The sequence below is a fragment of the Anser anser genome, assembly GCF_964211835.1.
Source record: "Anser anser genome assembly, chromosome: 2".
NCBI classification, from domain to species: domain Eukaryota; kingdom Metazoa; phylum Chordata; class Aves; order Anseriformes; family Anatidae; genus Anser; species Anser anser.
Genome location: NC_139721.1, coordinates 151982871 through 152001626, shown reverse-complemented (window position 1 = coordinate 152001626; position 18756 = coordinate 151982871). Strand labels below are relative to the sequence as shown.

Sequence of the window (18756 nt, the reverse complement as noted above, 5' to 3'; positions counted from 1 at the left end):
TGACTAATTTGGTCATCTGCGTGATTGCTCAGGTATTAACAGAGGCTTATAAAAGGCAGCCTCTGTTTTGCTATGCTAATTCTTCTTAGAGAGGATTCATCTCCCCCTTCCTGGTGAGCAGGGACCTCAAGCCATTCAGGTGAGTAAGGTCTTAGAAGGAAAATACCAAATTGCACTGTTTCAGGTTTTGTCCAGAAGGTAACACAACAAAACAAACAAAAACTACAAAGACAGCAAAGACCAAGCACAAATAGTATCAGTTTCTGGAGGAAAATACTTAAATACAGTAGAAGCTAATGTCTTTAGCCGTCAGCTAAATGACTGAGCTTGATGGATGTGCAAGAAAACAGCAGACAGTATTTCAAAATTCCTTTCCTCTCCATCCTATCATAATCTTCTTTCACTCATCCATGTCCCATATTCCCAGTGCAGGATTTCCTGGGAACTGGTAGAGGGGTAAACATTCACCTTGTTTCCTCCCATCTTTAAAATAGCGCTAGATCAGCTACATCCTCAGTCCTGACCTCTTCAGATTATTGAATGGATCCCACTATAGGACTGACTTCTGTAGATCTCTCTGGAGAGATCCTTTCCTTTACGCTGGAAAGCTTTAGTATCACACTAGAGACCTTGAAAGATAAACCTTGGAGGGTTCTCCACCTTCTCTCCTTCATCATTACATGCATGATGAATCCCCAGCAGTCTGAGACAAGGCTACAGTTCGACCAAAAGACTACGAGCTCTCTGGACAAAGTTGTATTTTCTTCTGTGAAGAAAAAAAGGTAAAACTAACTGTACAAACAAACACTGGTACCAACCACACCACTGTGTGGAGGATTACAAGGAGGTAACACTCTCCTCATAACACAGTTTATCTAAGTACGTATCATGAGAACATACTGTGAAGACTACCGTATGTCTGATAGTTTGGTCAGACCAACGAGTACCCAGAAATCTAATAATTGCATCTCCGGGATTGTAGCTTTGTTGATTTGATTAGTTTCTTTCTGTTATGGCTCACAGTGGTTAAGAAACTTCACAGTCACCCTCAAATCAGGCATTACTACTTCAGAAAAAAAGATGTGTCTGTAACACCCATCTCTTTTGTGGAATTTCCATCAGTGGAGAAGACCAAGTGAAATCCAAAGGCACCAAAATACCATTCTGCTACGGAGCTAGCTAATATATATATACCTGAAGAAGAGAAAACAAGGCAGTACCTCTACACACAGGTAGTTTAAATAGAAAACTATCAACACCATAAAGGAAGAATTTTGAAAAAGAAAAAGTGAACTAGTTCCCAGGCCTGCAATAAAAACAGGGCTCAGAGGACTGCCAAGTGCAAGTGGAGCCTCCATAAGGTCAGTGAGTCTGCACAAGAGTGTGTGGCACGCTCCAGTGGGACCGACACAAAATAAATGCCTACAATTATACATAAAACCAAATATTCAGCTTCATGATTCTGTGCCTGTAAAGCATGAACTCTAAAGAGTTCTTTTCTTGTTTCTGATATAAACATATTGGAAATAACTTCAATGAAGCAATAAATTATTTGACATTCAATTTAGTTTGAAGATTTTCCTACACTTTTTGGGCAAGTACATGCAACCCATCCCTGAATACAGAGACCAACTGTCTATAAAGGATCCGTTGCTTATTCGCAATAGGACAAGCTGAAGTGCAGGGATGTTGCTGCTCTCTCTAGTGTCTTCAAAACAGAGATCTGGGCAGGAAACCCAGAAATGGAGGAAGGCACGAAGCTATGAGGTCCTCTTCTTCCACTCTTGTGGATACATCTCTTTAGAAAGCTTTACATGGCCTAGGTCTTAATGAGCTAGGACACCACATTTTCTTCTGTAGTTTTGTGTTACTTCTAATAAACAATGCCTCTCTAACGAGCCTAGCCTGATGTTATTTTCCAGACATGACTGCCAAACCCACAGCAACGTATGTAAAAAATGTACACACACATCAAAGCGGACATATATGTATGTAAATATACATTAAATGGATGGAATAAGCTTTTTCTGCATAACAATGGCTTTGTTTCTGTCACATAAATTTCTTCAGAGCTGCAGATTTTTATTGTGGCAACTATCAGTACGCTTGACATCTTCATATATCGCAAGCACAGATAAACATACCAGGAGGTTGTGGCAGGTAGGCCCCAATTAATTTTGATCTCTTCTTTTCATATCCCTTCTGTGTGATGTCACCTGCCAAGAAAATAAAAGGAAAATCAATAAGACGTGGACAAAGTCAGAGTCTGGCTTCTTCATGGCTGCACCAACAGCTTAGCCACCACTGCACTGTTCGTCTGTCTTGACAATTATAACGAACAAATGAAAGCACAGTATGATCGTTCTACCCAGAAAAAACTCATTTACGCCAGAACCCTTCTGACAAGTAAATACCCAGCCTTGATTTATTCCAGCACTGGAGTCCAGCAGCAGAGTTTTAAAACCATTTTGATATGCTGTCACACAAGCTTTGAAAAGCTACAATGACCTTCATTAGGTTAATAAACAATGGATTATATGGAGTGCGTGGGCCCATGGTGGCTGGCAAAACACATTGCTGATTAGCATTTTTTGTCATTAATGGGATTTTCCTAATCAAGCATGTAAGGCACAGCTCTATGGCAAATGCTGCTCTATCATTTCTGCAGTATAAATGTTTAGCCCACTTCTAAGCAGCAATGAGAGCAACAGAAACATAACAAAACAAATCTACCAAAGATCCACTAGAAAATGGTAGCATAAAGACTTTTGTCTGACTTGCCAACAGACCCTCTAAGAAACCTTGAAGGCAAATGTTTGAATTTCTTAATTTCTATTAATATGACCCTTCGCTGTGTTTGCAGTTTCTTCAGGTCACTTTTTTTGTATAATGTAAGGATTAAAAAATATTTTTCTGTTAACTTTTTTCTAGAAGAAAATGATGGATACTTAAATACATAGAACAAAACATATACTTTTAGTCTTACTAGAGTTCAGGAAAGGCCTGATCATTGGCTACAGTCCTGGCTCTGGAGCTCAAGACCTGTAGCTAGCAGTTAAAATACATGTTCAAATGTAATTCAGATATCCAGATTCTTCTTTCCAAATGCATGAGTGCATGTGCACACACATATGTGTAAATATTAAAATCAATACAATCTCCTCCGGATGCTAAAAAAAATAGACGGGTTTTAAAATCATGAGATTTTAAAAATAACAACATATTCCCTGCCCTTTCTGTGAGTGTATCTGTTTTTGTGAAACTTAACATGCAGTTAAAGTTACAGCACCGAACTTGTACATTTGTAAAAAGCTGAGAGCTTAGGAGGGGAGAAACCACGAAAAGAAGTGGAGCTTTGGCAGTAACGTCCAGGCAGACACAGCAATGTGCGCCTGCTCAGGCTCCCCCATCCCAGTGTTCAACCTTCGCCTAAGGAGACCATTGCTAAGAGGACTGCATACTCATTTCCATCCCAGCCACTCTGTTCTGGATGCCAAATTAGCAAATGTATAGAGAAAGCTTTCTGTGGGTTGGCCTGAAGTCGCTAACTAAATCTAAACACCTTCAAATGGTAGCAGTTGTTCCTTGATGAAAGATCCCTTCTGGGGGATGGTTCCAACAAGCAAGAAGGAGGCAAGAGTCTCCCAGCCTCTCTGCCAGTGACCCGAGCCAACCTCTCACCCCTCATCAAAAAGCAGCGTTTAAAATAACACCTACCCTGTTCGCCACCATATCTCAAACTGCTCTGCAGTAGAAGTCAGCTAAAATATCTGTGCTTTTAAATGAGGAAAGTGAGAGTGAAGCACCTCAGATGATAACTGTCCCATATTTACCCAAAGAAGAAGTGGTAGACTTGGCAAGAGGACCTATGTTTTTAAAGTTCAAACCCACTGTCTCTTTAAGCACAATTATTCCCTTCTTGAACATTTCTGGCATATGTTCTAACCAGTGAAACAAGCTCCCTCTCCATTACAATCTTCAGTTTCTCACAAAACAGACAGTAACTATAGATACCACTTCATTAAAATGTTGTCATTAAAAATGTGTTTATTTCTACCTGAAAATTATAAAATATGAACAATTTTTTCTTTTCAGGTTTTGCTAAACAAATTACCATTCATTTCCTGTGCTCATCAATACTGAACGCTTATGTATTTCGGGCACATCTTAATTTGAATAAAAATCTGTTATTATTATTTTATGATTGCTTTTAAAGGAGCAGAGATACCCTAAGGAGAATTACAGCTCCGTTTGAGTATGTACAGGGTGGCAATGCCATTTTAAACACAAAGCTATTAACAATAGGTGCTCGACTATTGCTTAGTCTTCCACACACGTGGTAGTACATACACATGCAAATCGATAGCTTTCTATAATTGTGCGCATCATTGCCCTGGCAACCAAAGCTAAAAAAACCCGTGAAAGCAAAATACAAAATCAAGATAGAAGGAAGTCTACTGCATCGTATAGTCTGGGGCAGTACACAAAACCACTTTATCAAGATTGCGCTTTGTATTTTTTAGGTAGACTGACTTCATAATGTACACAGTAACTGATTAACCATAAAAATATTATCAATATATATATAAAACTAATGTATTTCAAAACTATCTTGAATTCACTTTGAAAGCTCTACATATATACTGAACACAGATCACCAAAAGTTAACTTAGCTTAAATTGTGCTCTTATAAATTGTTATTCACCCAGTTTTCTATACAGAGTATTAACACCCTTGGTCTACATCCTCCATTCCTTCGCAAATTTATGCAATAATTTTACCTCTATCATATGAGAAGTATTCCCCTTTTTAGTTAGGCTCACCAAGCTCATGTTCTTCCACAGTATCATATCATGAATTCAGGCTTCGTTCTTGGAGAATTTGAACGGGATTACACGGACTAGAGTTCCTTGCCATAAGAATACGTACAATACCTTCCCATTTTTAACTAACTCTTCTTTTCTCAAAAAGCCAGTGGCCCCTCAGGACTTTGCTGCATGCTTGCAAAGTCTATCTCCAAAGAAAGAGGGCAACAGCATCTCATCCCCAATGTCTTAACATTCCTCCCATGAGCAGGCAGTACCTGTAGGTTATTTTATTTACTACAGGAACGAACTCTTCAGAGGCCTGTAGACCTCCTCATTACACCAGCACTCTCTAGCATTCTTCTCACGGCACCTTCACCTGCGTTTGCGTGGCATCTCCAAGCCGGGTGGCAGTGCCCAACAGAACATTGTGGAGAGGCATGCCAGTAGTATGAGCAGGAGACGAGACTGGCAGCAGGTTGAAGGGAAAAGGCCAGGTCAGGGATGGAGGCAGAAGGAGAAGACTCCAGCGTTAAGGAAGTGCAGGGGCTGAAGGAGCATGTGGCTGCAGGGAGCTCTGGGGATGGCTCTCCCTGGGACAAGAAAACCCCTAATTTCTGGAAATTTAGCAGCTGCCTTCAGCCCTCTGCTCTGCCTGCCTCCTTCCTTGGCTCTCGCCTCCCTTCAGGCCCTGTCTCAGCTCCCGAGTCCCCTGCCCTGCTCTGCTTCTTCTCAGCTCCATCCCACGGCCTGTCCCCGGGCCCTCTCCCATCCTCGCTCCCTTCCTCCCAGGCTGCGTTCACCTCAGTGCACCCAAGGCCTTCGGCCGCCTGTTCACATCAGCATTTTCCAGGTTCTTCCTCAGGACATGCTGCTCTCCTCCTCCTCACCTGCACTGGTGATCTGTCAGGTTTCTGCCATAGGAGGGGCACAGACCCTGGGGCAGGAGCCGGAGAGGAGCACAAGCCTGGGAGGAAGCTGCTGGGGCAGGCCTGAGCTCCTCACCGGTAACCGGGTAGTACATTTTAACCTGGATTTTTTTTCCCCATCCGTATTTCAAACTGACTGCCAGGGACTACTGAACAACGGGCATGCAGCACGCCGACCCCAATCCACAGAACGAGTTCATTTGTTATTTCAAATCTTCCAGAGTCTTTTCAGGCACAATGGGAGAAAACGCCAGCTCCGAAATGCAAGGGGCAGCACAAATGGAGGGCCAGCCAGCCCGCCAAGGAAGAAGATTGCCCGGTCGAGCTGAATACAGGACCAAGGCTTTGTCACTCCATAATCCTATTCCCACCTCTTTATTTGTGGTTTGTGCCTCGGCACAAATTGCAGATGGCAAAGCTCTTTTACACGGGCACTCACTGATAACAAGTATTTTGTAGCTATATTTAGCAAAGCTGCGCTCTATTGTAAGTTCACTCGACTATGCTCCCCACAATGGTTACTGTTTGCGTGATACTCTCCATTTTCTTGGAAAATTTACGATATTTACTCTTTCCTTCAACAGTGTTAGATTTCTGCCCTTTACAAAGATGACCAGGCGCAGCTGGGGGAGGCGGGTAGAGGACGGTAAGGACCGCACACCGTCATCACCAGCGAGGAAGGAGCTTCAGGCAGCACAGAGATACTCAGGGTATTCCACACTGCACGAGGCATTCTCAGGAGTAAGATGTGCACGTAAACGTTGAAGTTCCTCCCATTATCCTGTCCCCCCTCCTAGCTCCTCAATGAGACAGCTGCCCCTGTTTACACTGCATGTCCTAGACTACAGACTGGTCATGGAGTTACAGCTTAAACTGAAAATAATTAAAACGTGCACTTTAGGTAATGGGCAAAATATTGACTTTTTAATATTTGCTGGGGGAGCAAACATTTCATTAAACACGAAAATACTTCCACGAGAAAATATCTATATATTAACATCCTTCTTTAAAGTTTTTTAATGTTAAAAGCTGACAGCAGCTAGAAACACTCTCAACATCGACAAATAAGATGCTACAATACTTCCAAGAAAGTAGACTGCCTAAAGTAAATAGCATAGATATATACTACTAGATATAGTATGAAAGTTTCCTTTTCAACTGAAATGTTTATTAGTTGATCTGTTGTCACTTCCTGAGCACAAACATGTCCAGTCTTGATGGACTGTTACCAGGATATACAAAGTAAATTTATTCAAGCAAAAGATAATTGCATTATGCAGAAGGAAAAAGAAAATAATAATAATAATAATAATAATAATAATAATAATAATAATAACAACAACCTAAACCTTTCCTTTTTCCAGAAAGTTGCAAGTACTTATTACCATTCTCAGTCTTTTTGGACACAGCACAGGTGAAAAGCAAATGATAATAACAGGAACCACAATCACCTTGTTATTGCAGTGAACACTCAATTTAATGTTCAGTGATCTCAAAGCCTGACTGATGCTGACGGTTTCCACTACACACGCATGTTTTGAAATGAAATTTCAGACTGGGACTTTGAATTACTTTTAGGCACTTATGAAAAATCTGCCACAGGAAATAATGCAATCAATAATGCCTCTCCAATACACCGACTGAAACAGGTCGTTGGTGAGCGCCTTTCCTGAGCCCGTGATTTTCTGCCCTCTAAAGATTCAATTTTCTGTAAGACTTGTTTATTGCTGATGACTCAAGTTCAGTGTCAGCATCTTGGCAAGAGGGATTTGAATGAAACAAAGCTCCTCATAAAGAGAACTGTGACTCATTTACTTCTCCCACTCATGATGCAGTCTCCCTGTCTGGTCTCCCAAAAATATGCCCAGAGACAAAGGATTTCATTTTGGATGGTGGAAGTATAGAGATATAAAAACTGCACAAATCTATTTCATGCAACTTGTACATGAACACAAAAACACGTACGTCAGAAGCTGTTTTCTTCTCCAATATCTTTTTTAAAAGATGCTCAACCTCACTCACAGCTTAAAAAAACAATCAGAATTATGGGGAAAAAAAACATCAATTTATGGCACTGGTCAGGTAAATTAATGGCATTTGCATGTTTTCATTGCAAGCAGTACCATAAATTACACTCCTGCTCAAATGTCTTTAAGAGGAATACACTATAGCTTAAAGGTTTCAATGATAATTTCACCCACATATAGCTGAATTCTCTCTTTCCCTAAGGATACATTTTGTTCCTGTACGTTGCAAGCAAAGCAGAAAATGGCTGAATTTCAATGACAGCTAAGGAAGGGTGTCTCGTGTACTTTATAGCTTATGTTTTCTGATGTGGCTTCTAATTCAGGAAAAAATGTTTAAACAGGTTTCTCCATTAACAGACACAGTAAACTATATTAGCACCGCGAAAATAACACAGAAACAAGGTATTTTCAATTTCAAAAGTATTCCTGTTCAAAATAAGTACTTTCTTCCCATTCTGTGGATATAGGAATTAAATATCTGCCATATAATCTATCCGGTCTTAGTTTTAATTTGAATTTGACATAATTAAACAAGCAAGGCAGTAGTAAATCATTTTACGCAGAACATATTTTTTTTTAGTATGTCCACCTTGAATCCCCAAAGATCCCTTAATCACCTTCCCCACTTACTTTCTGGTCTCAAAGTCTTCAGCACATTTTTCCAATACCCAAAATACGCCTGGACTTCAGAAGAAAGAAAAAACCACCACCGCCACCAACAAAAAAAGCTCCAAAAAAGAACCCCTAAAAACCCAGTTCAATCCAACGAAAACAACCCCGCTGGATTTTTTTCACTCCAACCCTCTGCTCTTCTGCCAACCCGGCCGCAAGCAGAGATTGCCAGCGGCATGGCGCGCCGCCAGCGACCTGGAGGCCTCGCTGGAGACCCCGTCTCTTCGGAGGCCACAAGTGTGTGGTCCCCAGCCTCCGCCGAGCTCCCCAAGAATGGCATATTTGTGCAGCGCGACTTTTATGGCCTGGATTATTGTAAAGTAAACAGAGACCGGTCTAACAGTGAAGGTTTCCATTCTCAGTGTCAGAGTTTATTTCATTATTTAAAGCTTTAACGAACACTTTATATAATGAAAGCAATCCTTGCCATTTTTGGAATTTTATGGCTGTTGGGACCCTTCATAATGTTGTTTTCCTTCCTTTATTGCTTTATAAGGCTTATAGGGCACCCTTGAAGTGTATATCCTTTTTGCAGCTGCTGGAAGCTCATCTTTCATCTCTCCACTCGCTTTCCTGTTGCCTATGAGGCACTTGCCTGTTCTAGTTATTCTCCCTGCCTCTAACGCAAACCTTGCAGAGTCAGATCTCGCTGAAGATGAAAATAAAATACAGTTCGGAAAAGTACGCCTAAGGAAACATTCCTGATAAATGTTATTTAATAGACAGGCTTTGTATTTCAAGTTAGAAATGTTCCCCGAGGAAAGATAATTACAGCAGTAATTCCACTTATTGTTATTTAGAATTTACAGTTCAGAGAGAATCAGCCATTTCCATACCGAGTGTGCAGCACTGTGCTGCCTACTTCACAGATCTCTGTCCTGATTCTTTCCCAGCCCTGAAAACGTCTTGGGGAAAAAAAATACACAGGAGGAGGAGGAGAAGGAGGAATACTAAAGGAGGAACGCATAATAGCTATATGAAAAAAAATAGCAAATACATTATCTGAACCAGTCTGCAAGTATACTTCCTCCTCTGTTCAGATGAATACAGCCAGGCTTTCCAAAAGGGAAAACCTGCAATATCTGAGTAAAATTTATTAATAAGTAAATTTCTTTTTTTGCTACATCTCTAGGAAGCAGCCTATGAAAGTAACCCTCCTGGTTAGGACCTTGTATTTTTAACTATTTATTTTTTCACTACTTTGACCATTCTTAACCTTAACCAAAAAGTCCAAATGGATTTATCTTTGGAAGAGAGTGCAAATCTTTCAAAAAGCAACAGATTTCTAAACCTGTCATCCACAAATTTGCTTCCAGTATTTTAATGCAACAAAGTATGACTTCCGAATATGCTGGGAAAAAAAAAATATATATATATATATTACCTGATATATTACAACTTTCTCCTTTCTGATTTGGGTTCACCGTATAGCTTTTGCATTTGAGATTACTTACGCTAATCAATAATAGAAGTGTTTCAGCACTAATAAAAATCACTTTATTTTTTCCTACTGAGGGTTAAAGACATTATGCTGATTTAAAAATAGGTATTTACAGCAGTTGTACTATTATATTTGTATGCCAAAATGTCCAAATCTCTTCCCACAGTTTTTGTAATTATAGAACCTCTTCTGGGCAAAAAAAACCCTTCATGCAAACACAAATTTCCACGTACTTTGACAGCTGGACGCAAATGCAGAAATGCACAGATTTCTTAACTACCACTGGGAAACTGAAGTAGGAACACTCCTTTTCAAACTATTAGAAGACCGCTAATGGTTGTGGAAGAAAATTGAGGAGTTGTAAGTAGTTGTGAGCAGGGACTTGAATTACCATAACGAGTGACCATAACAGCTTGAAAAACACATCACTGGGGAGATCATCAAACTCAATAGTCTGTTCTACTATTTCAGCACACCATGTTTTGTTTTATGACACAACGTGATTTTGAAGAATTAAAAGAAACCATCGTTTATAAAGCAAAAACAAATGTTTTCCATTTCAATATTCACTTTTTCTTTTTTCTGTTGAAAAGCTCCAAAAGCCCAAGTGTAATAATGTGAACCATGTTATATGGTGTTCTAGAAAACCTCCCTAGATCTACAAGGTCCAGCTAGCAACTCACCTAATAACCTAATCCACACCCATTTTACCTCAATTCCAACTATTATGTTATGTTATGTTGTTTTGCCAGTCAACAGTAACTCATTTTTTTTTTCAAGTTTCCGAGCAAGAGTAGACCAACTTTGATTTCTTTGAAAAAAATAAAAAATAAAAAAAAAGTGAAGTACAGAAACACATTAATTTTCAAAGAATAAAAAAACCTGAGAGACCTCCTCAGACACTCAATCCAACATCCTGCTATGCAAGAACAGCAGAGATCAAAGTCAGCAGCCTTGCTCTTAGTGGAGAGCATCTAGTAACAACATTAAACAGTCACTTACATCTTCTCTTTTGGTCTCAGCAGATTTTTAACTACTCTGGGCAAAACAAAACTGCCTTATTTAGAGATTTAAGTCCCCTCCTGAGTGCCATCTGAGACACAGTTATCTAAGGATTTACTTAAAGGGTGAGATGTTGGTTCAAATCTCCTCTGGAGGAGGAAGCAAGTTTAGTTTTATGTGCTTTAACATCTAGAATAATAAATAAAGGCATTTGCTTCAGTGCTATTTTGTGAGACAGGCTGGAGACGGTCCAAAGTATAGAGTAAGTCATCTAAATTTCCCCAAACCACACTTCTTTCTGAAGTATTTCTTCTTGGCTTATGTTCTTGCTAAGATGTCTGTGATGGACCCTAATGTTATTTTACTTGGGAACATGGGTTTCACTAAGCAGCAGAGCACTTACAACTTAGATGGTGCAGGAATTAACATTCAGGTGCATGTTCTAGATCTAATCAATATTTTCTAGACCCACATCCCACAGTCCAAAGAACCCAGGACAGTTATAAATTTGTGTTACTCTTCTACCTCTCATGCAGTTGAGAAGTAATTCAGATATTACTGCTAGACAAAGAAAATGCCACTCTCAGAAATTTCTGAACTGTAGAAATGCAGCACATGCATATTTATGCTCACTTTTCTGGGCAATTAGTTTATAATTTTGTTCCTCAGAACTTCACTTTAGCACAGCATTAGACACTGGCTCTGAAGCAGATCACCTGAATTATTACTTCTGTCCCAGTGCCAGTCAGTGACAGACTGCTGGCAGGGGAGGCAGAACAGGGAGGCTCCAGGAGGAATACATGGGGTAACATCAAAGCAACGCCTTCACTGAAGAAGCATCGTGGAGGGATGGGTTATTCATAAACCTCTTTGTTCACTTTCACTTGAGGAAATGCTGACCTCCCATTTTACTAACCTGATCCTTCAGAAGGTCTTAAAAGGTGTCAGACAGGCACAGGGAAACTTCTGGGACACTAAGTCCAGTCCCCTGTATTGCAGGAGAGCATGTCAAACCCTCTCATAGAATAATTTAGCTCCAACTTTTTCTTCCAGCCTGTTATAGCACCTTCTTTACCTTTTTTTTTTTTTTTTTTTGGGGGGGGGGGTTATAATTCATTCAGATAGGTCTGTAAGAATTATCTGACTATCTTTCCCATTGATTTGAGTGAAAGTAGCTTTTGCACCTCTAGTTTACAGAAATTTCAAGGCACTTCTACAAGCCAGATGATGATCTTTTGAAACTGCAAACCCCAACTATAGCTCTACTTCAATTGTTTGGCTATTATATTAAAATAATCAGGTAAAATGAGATCATTTTTTACAGCCATGAGTTCTTCATGACTTGCCAAAAGTTTAAAAATAGTTGTATGTTCTGTTCAGTCAACAGGTGGTGATGAAGGCTGCTGATGACCATATCAAAAAATATCTTTTACTACCCTAATTAAAAACCATTGTTCTCCAAACTGTTTCCAAAAGTTAAAGGCTTCCATAAATGTACACCTCCTGGAATTATTTATTTTTCTACTAATCTGATATCACAGAATCACAGAATGGTTGAGGTTGGAAGGGACCTCTGGAGACCCGACCTCCTGAGGGCTAGCCTTGGCAGTGAAGACTGAAGCAAAGAAGGCATTCAGTATCTCCGTCTTCTCTTCATTCTCTTTTGCCAGGGTCCCTGACCTCTTCAGTAGTGGGTACCCATTTTCCTTAGTTTTCCTTTTGTTATTTGAAGAAGCCCTTCTTGTTATCCTCAACATCCCTAGCCAAATGTAATTCCAAATGGGCTTTGGCTTTCCTTTTCACATTTCTGCATACTCTGACAATGTCCCATTCATTCCAAGTGGCCTGTCCCTGCTTCCACCTCCTGTACACCTCCTGCTTAAGTTTAAATTTTGTCAGGAGTTTCTTGTTTGTCCATGCAGGTCCCCTGTCCCCTTTGCTCAATTTCTTGCCCATAGGGATGCACCGTTCCTGGGCCTGGAGGGATTGATCCTTGAATATTAACCAGCTCCCTTGGACATCCCTTCCTTTTAGGGCCCATTCCCATGAGATTCTTCAAAGAAGGTCCCTGAAGAGGCCAAAGTTAACTCTCCTGAAGTGCAAGGTAGCAATCTTATTGCCCTGCTTCCTTCTCACAGGACACTGAAGTCCACAATCTCATGGTCACTGTAGTCAAGGCTGCCCACAACCTTCGCATCTCCAGTCAGTCCTTCTTTGTCAGAACAAGGTCCAGCAGGACACCTCTCCTTGCTGGCTCCTCCACTACCTGTGTCAGAAAGTTATCTTCCATGCTTTCCAGGATTGTTTGTGCCTTGCTATGTTGTTCCTCCAGCAGCCTTCAGGGTGGCTGAAGCCCCCCAGGAGAACCAGGGCCTGGGACTGTGAGACTACTTCCAGCTGTCTGTAAAAGGCCTCACCTACTTCCTTCTGATCAGGTGGCCTGCAGCAAGCACCCACAACAGTGTCACCCTTGTGAGTCTGCCCTTTAAACCTTACCCGTAAGCTCTCAACCCACTCATCGCCCTCCCTGAGGCAGAGCTCCAGACATTCCAGGTGTCCTCACACAAAGGGCAACTCCGACACTTCATCCTTCGGGCCTGCCTTTCCTAAAAAGCATGTAGCTATTCATGACAACATCCCAGCCATGTCAGTTATCCCACCACGTCTCTGTAATTGCAATGAGATCAAAGCCCTGTGACTGCACACACATCTCTGTTTCTTCCTGTTTCTTCCCCATGCTCTGTGCACTGGTGTACAGGCACTCCACAGAGGTATTTGAACATGAGGAAACTAAATATTCACTGTAAATAATCTGCAATTCAAAGCAAACAGATTTTTATTTCAGATCTTGACCCATATCTGGGCCTCAGCGGTAAGGGAGATGTATGTGGAATGAATTAGAATAGAATAGATCTATCTCCAATTATAAATATTAGAATTTACCTGTCCTGGTAATGTAGAGTAAATTACTTTTGTCTGTGGTCTTAAGAAATCAAAACAATTAATCCTTGTTTTACAACCTACAAATGCAATTTAGGCTGAAATTTTAAAATACATTTTGTTGACTGTTTATTTGGTACAGCAGCCTGATATGATAAAATGAAGAGCTAGTTAAAGGCATCTGCAATACTGGGACTGCACTGTGTTAATAAGGTACCCAGATCACTTCATATTTTCTGTGTAAAAAGTTACACTTGAAAGCTGTTGCATGAATTGAACCCAAGTAATAAAATTCCACTTTTAAAAGAAATAACCTGAAATGTATTCGTGCCATTTTCCCACTGCGTTCCAAAAGGACCTCAAACAGCAAGATGAATTAAGCACACATCATCTGGTTACTCAACTCACTTCCAAGTGTGTTACTAAAGGAACAGAAAAGCCTAAAAGCAGCTCACTGTTCTCCTGGTATGTGGGCAAAGTGTTTATGAAGTACTGAAAATATGCATCCGTTGACTTGAGGACTTCTATTACCAAAAGGCTGACTCAGATCCTACTCTCTTAAGCCAGCAAAACAACTCAAAAGGAAAAACAGTTGCACACCTTCAATTACCTCAAGACACAATCAATGTGCCTGTTCTCTGCAGCTTTCACAATATTTGACAATTCCATTTTTTGCCTGCTGTAGCACCTCTGAAGGCTCCTAAAGGTCTGTAACATTTTGATAGACCTGATGTGACAGCTCATACTGCTGTTAGCACGCAGCAGCTGTTCTCATAGCCGGCATTACCCTCTAGTGACGGGGAAATACGGCACTTGGAGATCTGCAAGTTTCTGCTAGGTTTGATGCACACACTTCTATACAGTTTGGAAATCAGATTGCTGTACTCTAATCTTTCTTTTTAGAGATACTTTTTTTTTTTTTGATAAATTTCCAATTTACAACTACTCTTGATCAGGATAAAGAAATTAGCTGTGGTAAACCGGATGTGGAAGCATTGTCTTTTCTTCATGAACTCTGAGTTCATTATTAATTTCACATGTTAATGAGGTTAGTCTGTGATTTCTGTAGCCTATTACCTCAGATTTCAAAAATAATAAATTTTACAAAAAACAAAGAAACTGCGACTTTTACATCCTTGTTACATTCTCTCATGCAAATGCAGATCTATTCAAAAGGAAGCCGGAACTAAATCATAGCTATACTTTAAATAAAAGTAAGCAAACTTTTATTAGAAGCCAAAACTAGCAATGCCTTTATAACAGGCAGATGCTAGCAAATGTCATTTTCCACGTTGATAAAGTTCAGCACTTGATTTTGGCTTTCACAGCAAGCCAAAAAGCTGGTGGTTTGAAGTGGAAGTTTTGGAGAAAGACTGTGAAGAGATGTTTAGATCAATATATCAAAACAGATACTGCTCTGCTCTGCTTTTCAATTGTCATGAGCTGACAGGTTGCTAATTATTACCACAAATGTTTCTTAATTCACTGTTTTGCACATATTCCTATTGTGGCTTACCTAATGTTATGACTCAGCAGGTAGAACAGCAAACATGCCAGCCTGACGATCAAAGGAATACCAATAATGTCCCTCACAGAAGCGACCAGCCCACTTATTTTTATAGTTAACCCCGCTTTATACTTTACAAGCGCCCATAAGGACTACTTAACCCGTGGAAAAGCAACAACAGATGTCATTCATATTTTGTTGTCAGGTCCCAGCTGGGAAGTGGACTAGCAGAGCGCATGAAGGTGGGCATGCTTTAGAAATCAAGAATGCCACAATTAAGGTAAGATTCACAGGATATGCCCAAAACACTGACCTTCTGGCATAATTCAGCTAGCAACTACTTGTAGATTGTTATGGACAGAAATGCACGTGACCTGCATGCCCACATCAGTCATCAGCTTCCAAACCTTTACATGGAAATTAAAGATCCTCAGTCCTGCAACTGTGCCTTCAAGCACCCGTTTGGCAGCTCCCAGCAGGCGTGGACAATTGTCCAGCTTAAACTCGACAAAGCTGAAGGTGAAGTATCAGCTGAAGTGGTGCTTTTGCTAGCTGACCTACACAGCCAGACCCGTACATCCACAGACCTTTTCTCACCCTAAGTCCACACCAGCAAAGAAATACGCCCACTCACATCAGCTGGTGCCAAGGTAATGTTTACAAATAACTCAATAATCCTGAGGTAATATGCACAAATCACGCTTTTATTTAGTTCTGCATCGTTCTTATTCATCCTTGATTTATCCTTTCCTCAACTCTCCTTCCCAGTGGGCTCTGATTGCTGTAAGTCTGTGTCTGAATCACATTTTCAGGGATTTTCATTCTTTTCTTCTTCGCAAACCACCAGCTTCAAGCCAAGGGCGGCCTCACAGGCCACACTCAGAACTGATGACTCTGCAACTGCATAGCAAAGGTCTTTAATCACCCCTTTGCTCTTTAGTACTCATAAGGCTTATCATCTATTTTAATTTACCCTGATTAATCATCTGCAATCCCAGATATTGCTCATCCTAACATCTTCATTGCTATCCCTCTAAAGCCTTCTACAGGTGAGGCTCACATCAAACCTCGTAGCTGCTCCACTACAACACAAAGTCTGGGATATTTCACTGGCTGGCCCCCATAGAAATGCCTCACAGTTTTCATCTGACTTCAGAACTACTGTATATTTTACTTGTGAGATGGTAAATTTATGGTTTCTTATCACGTTAGTACCACAAAGCCTGACTCCCTGTCTGAACTTCTCAGTTCTCACTACAACCTTCATTTTTATAATTCAAACACGGACAGAACAACAAGAATCAGATGCTTTCGCTCAGTAACAAAGAGGTGATTCCCACACTATTTATATAATTCAAGTACTGAAAGGCATCTGAAAACCTTTACATGTCAGATGGGAAGATGCAGCATCTTTGCGCATTCCAGAACAGAAATAATGGCTTTTACCACTTCTCCAATAATGTCACGCTTTGGACAGCTGAAGAGGTAGTTATTAATTTTTATGACTGTTTGCAGGACTGGAGAAGAATGTAAGAAACACGGTAACTGTCACACTGGATCCCGGCCAATGTTCTTTCACTTCTTTCAGCACTTAGGGTGCTTGTTAGAGGACAGAGTAAGGTAAAAAGTTTGAAGTGGGAAATGTAAATAATCTGCCCTCATAGTGTCACTTGATCAAAAGCTGTTGGAGGCTCACCTAAGCCCAGGAGCACATTACAAAAACTTTTCAGCAGTAACTGCTACAGTTCAGAGTGCCTTTTGCTGCCCAAATTAAACTGGAATCCCATTTTGAATCTTGCCAAAGTCTTGGCTGAAGTCATGGCCTCAACAACTTTCTGCGAAGAATTAATTCCACAATGTAATTACACTCTGTGGATTTGCCAACTTTTAAGTTAATTAAATATCCCCTTACCCTCTACCATGAAAAGTTCATGACATACCTTCTCTGCAGCGTTCATTATTTGACACACTTTGGCCAATTCCTCCTCATTTGGCTCCTTACAAGGTCATTAATTCCAGACTTTCAACACTCTCTAGATAAAGATTTTTTCCATGCCATTCACCGCTCTCACCCTGTTATCCAAGTGATAGCCTTGTTCTCCAGAGGTGAGGGTGAGGGGGTGAGTATGCTTGTGCCCAGCACGGTGGTCCCAGCCCTGGCTCCTCCAGTGCTCCCCATCCCCAACATCTCCCACCAGCCAGACCTGCACCAAGCCACTCACTTCACCAAACTATCAGCACTCATGTTCAGGTCTCTCTTCTCACCTGCTTGCTTCCACCTAAAAAATAAACCTAAATGCAAACCTTTTTCCTAGAGTGAGTTTTCACAGCTTATTAAAAACTCCAGAAAGCACAGATTAATAATAGTTAGCTGAGAAAACCTGACAGATCTGATTTTATACTAAGGTTAAGACTCAGGTGATCCAAGCCCGTAAGTTTAAAAGAAAAAAAATACAATTATTCATCCTGACACACAGATTTCACACAGAACATGTTCTGAGTGCTTCACACACCAGCACAAACACAAAACTTCTCTGTATATTTATAATACATTATTTAATTCTGTATTATATATATTTCTTTATTAATAAAAACTTTCCTTATGGTGCTTTTGATTTCAGCAGGATCAATATTATATCATCATTAGGATTTTTTTTCTTTTTTTCTTTTTTTTTTTTTCTTCTTTATACTACCCCCTCTGTTTTCCTTGGCAGCCTAGTTCTGACTTTCAAGAGCCCTGATGTAAAACCACTTTTTCTTTAGGATGGCACATCTTCTTTGGACCTTTTCAAACATTCTGTAATCCCAAAGCACTCTGTATTGAAGCAGAGTGGCTTGAACACCCATTTCAGTCTAAACCTATCTTTTATGAAGAGTATAAACAGAAGAAAGAATAAGAGGATTGAAGAGCTTGTGAAGACAAAGGCATGTTTTTGCTTCCTCAAATTTACAAAGATGACTAGCTAATAAAAGAAAGAGTTCTCTTTTGCCATGTTTTTTGTTAGGATTTAGTTCCAAATCTTTCACCAACAAAAATAACATGGCATACATCATGCTCTAATTAACCCTTTCCCTCCAGTTTCTCAAAAAAAAAGTGGTTAATGTAGTGCCGAATGTATAGGTATTTCTAAACATCTCAGTATTCTGTGATTTTAAATCTGATAAGCACACGCAGTTTCATTTTTTCATATTGCCCCAAAATGCAATGCCTGAGCCTCCTGCATATACTACAGAAACAAACTCAGTGAGCAATGTAGGAGCAACACAGAGCAACATGAGTCTTCTCCCCACTGGCTATCAATTTATTGCTTATTTAAGAAGCTGGATGAAACAATATCAGAGAAGTTTCATTTAAAACAAAAAAAGCAATGTGTCCAAGCCTCCACAAACTAAATATCTGCTGGTTTCTTTAGACATGGTTGCTCCTACACAA

The 18756-nt window shown here is 40.2% G+C and overlaps 1 protein-coding gene across 5 annotated transcripts in view; it reads right to left on the bottom strand.

Annotated features, from left to right (window-relative positions):
- DIP2C (disco interacting protein 2 homolog C) overlaps positions 1–18756 on the bottom strand; it is a 318399-nt gene that overhangs the window by 145295 nt on the left and 154348 nt on the right. For all 5 annotated transcript variants that reach the window (XM_083823675.1, XM_083823677.1, XM_083823676.1 and 2 more), the window contains exon 2: positions 2145–2216. In XM_083823675.1, coding sequence (XP_083679801.1) covers positions 2145–2216 — 72 coding nt within the window. The remainder of the gene's footprint in view (positions 1–2144; positions 2217–18756) is intronic.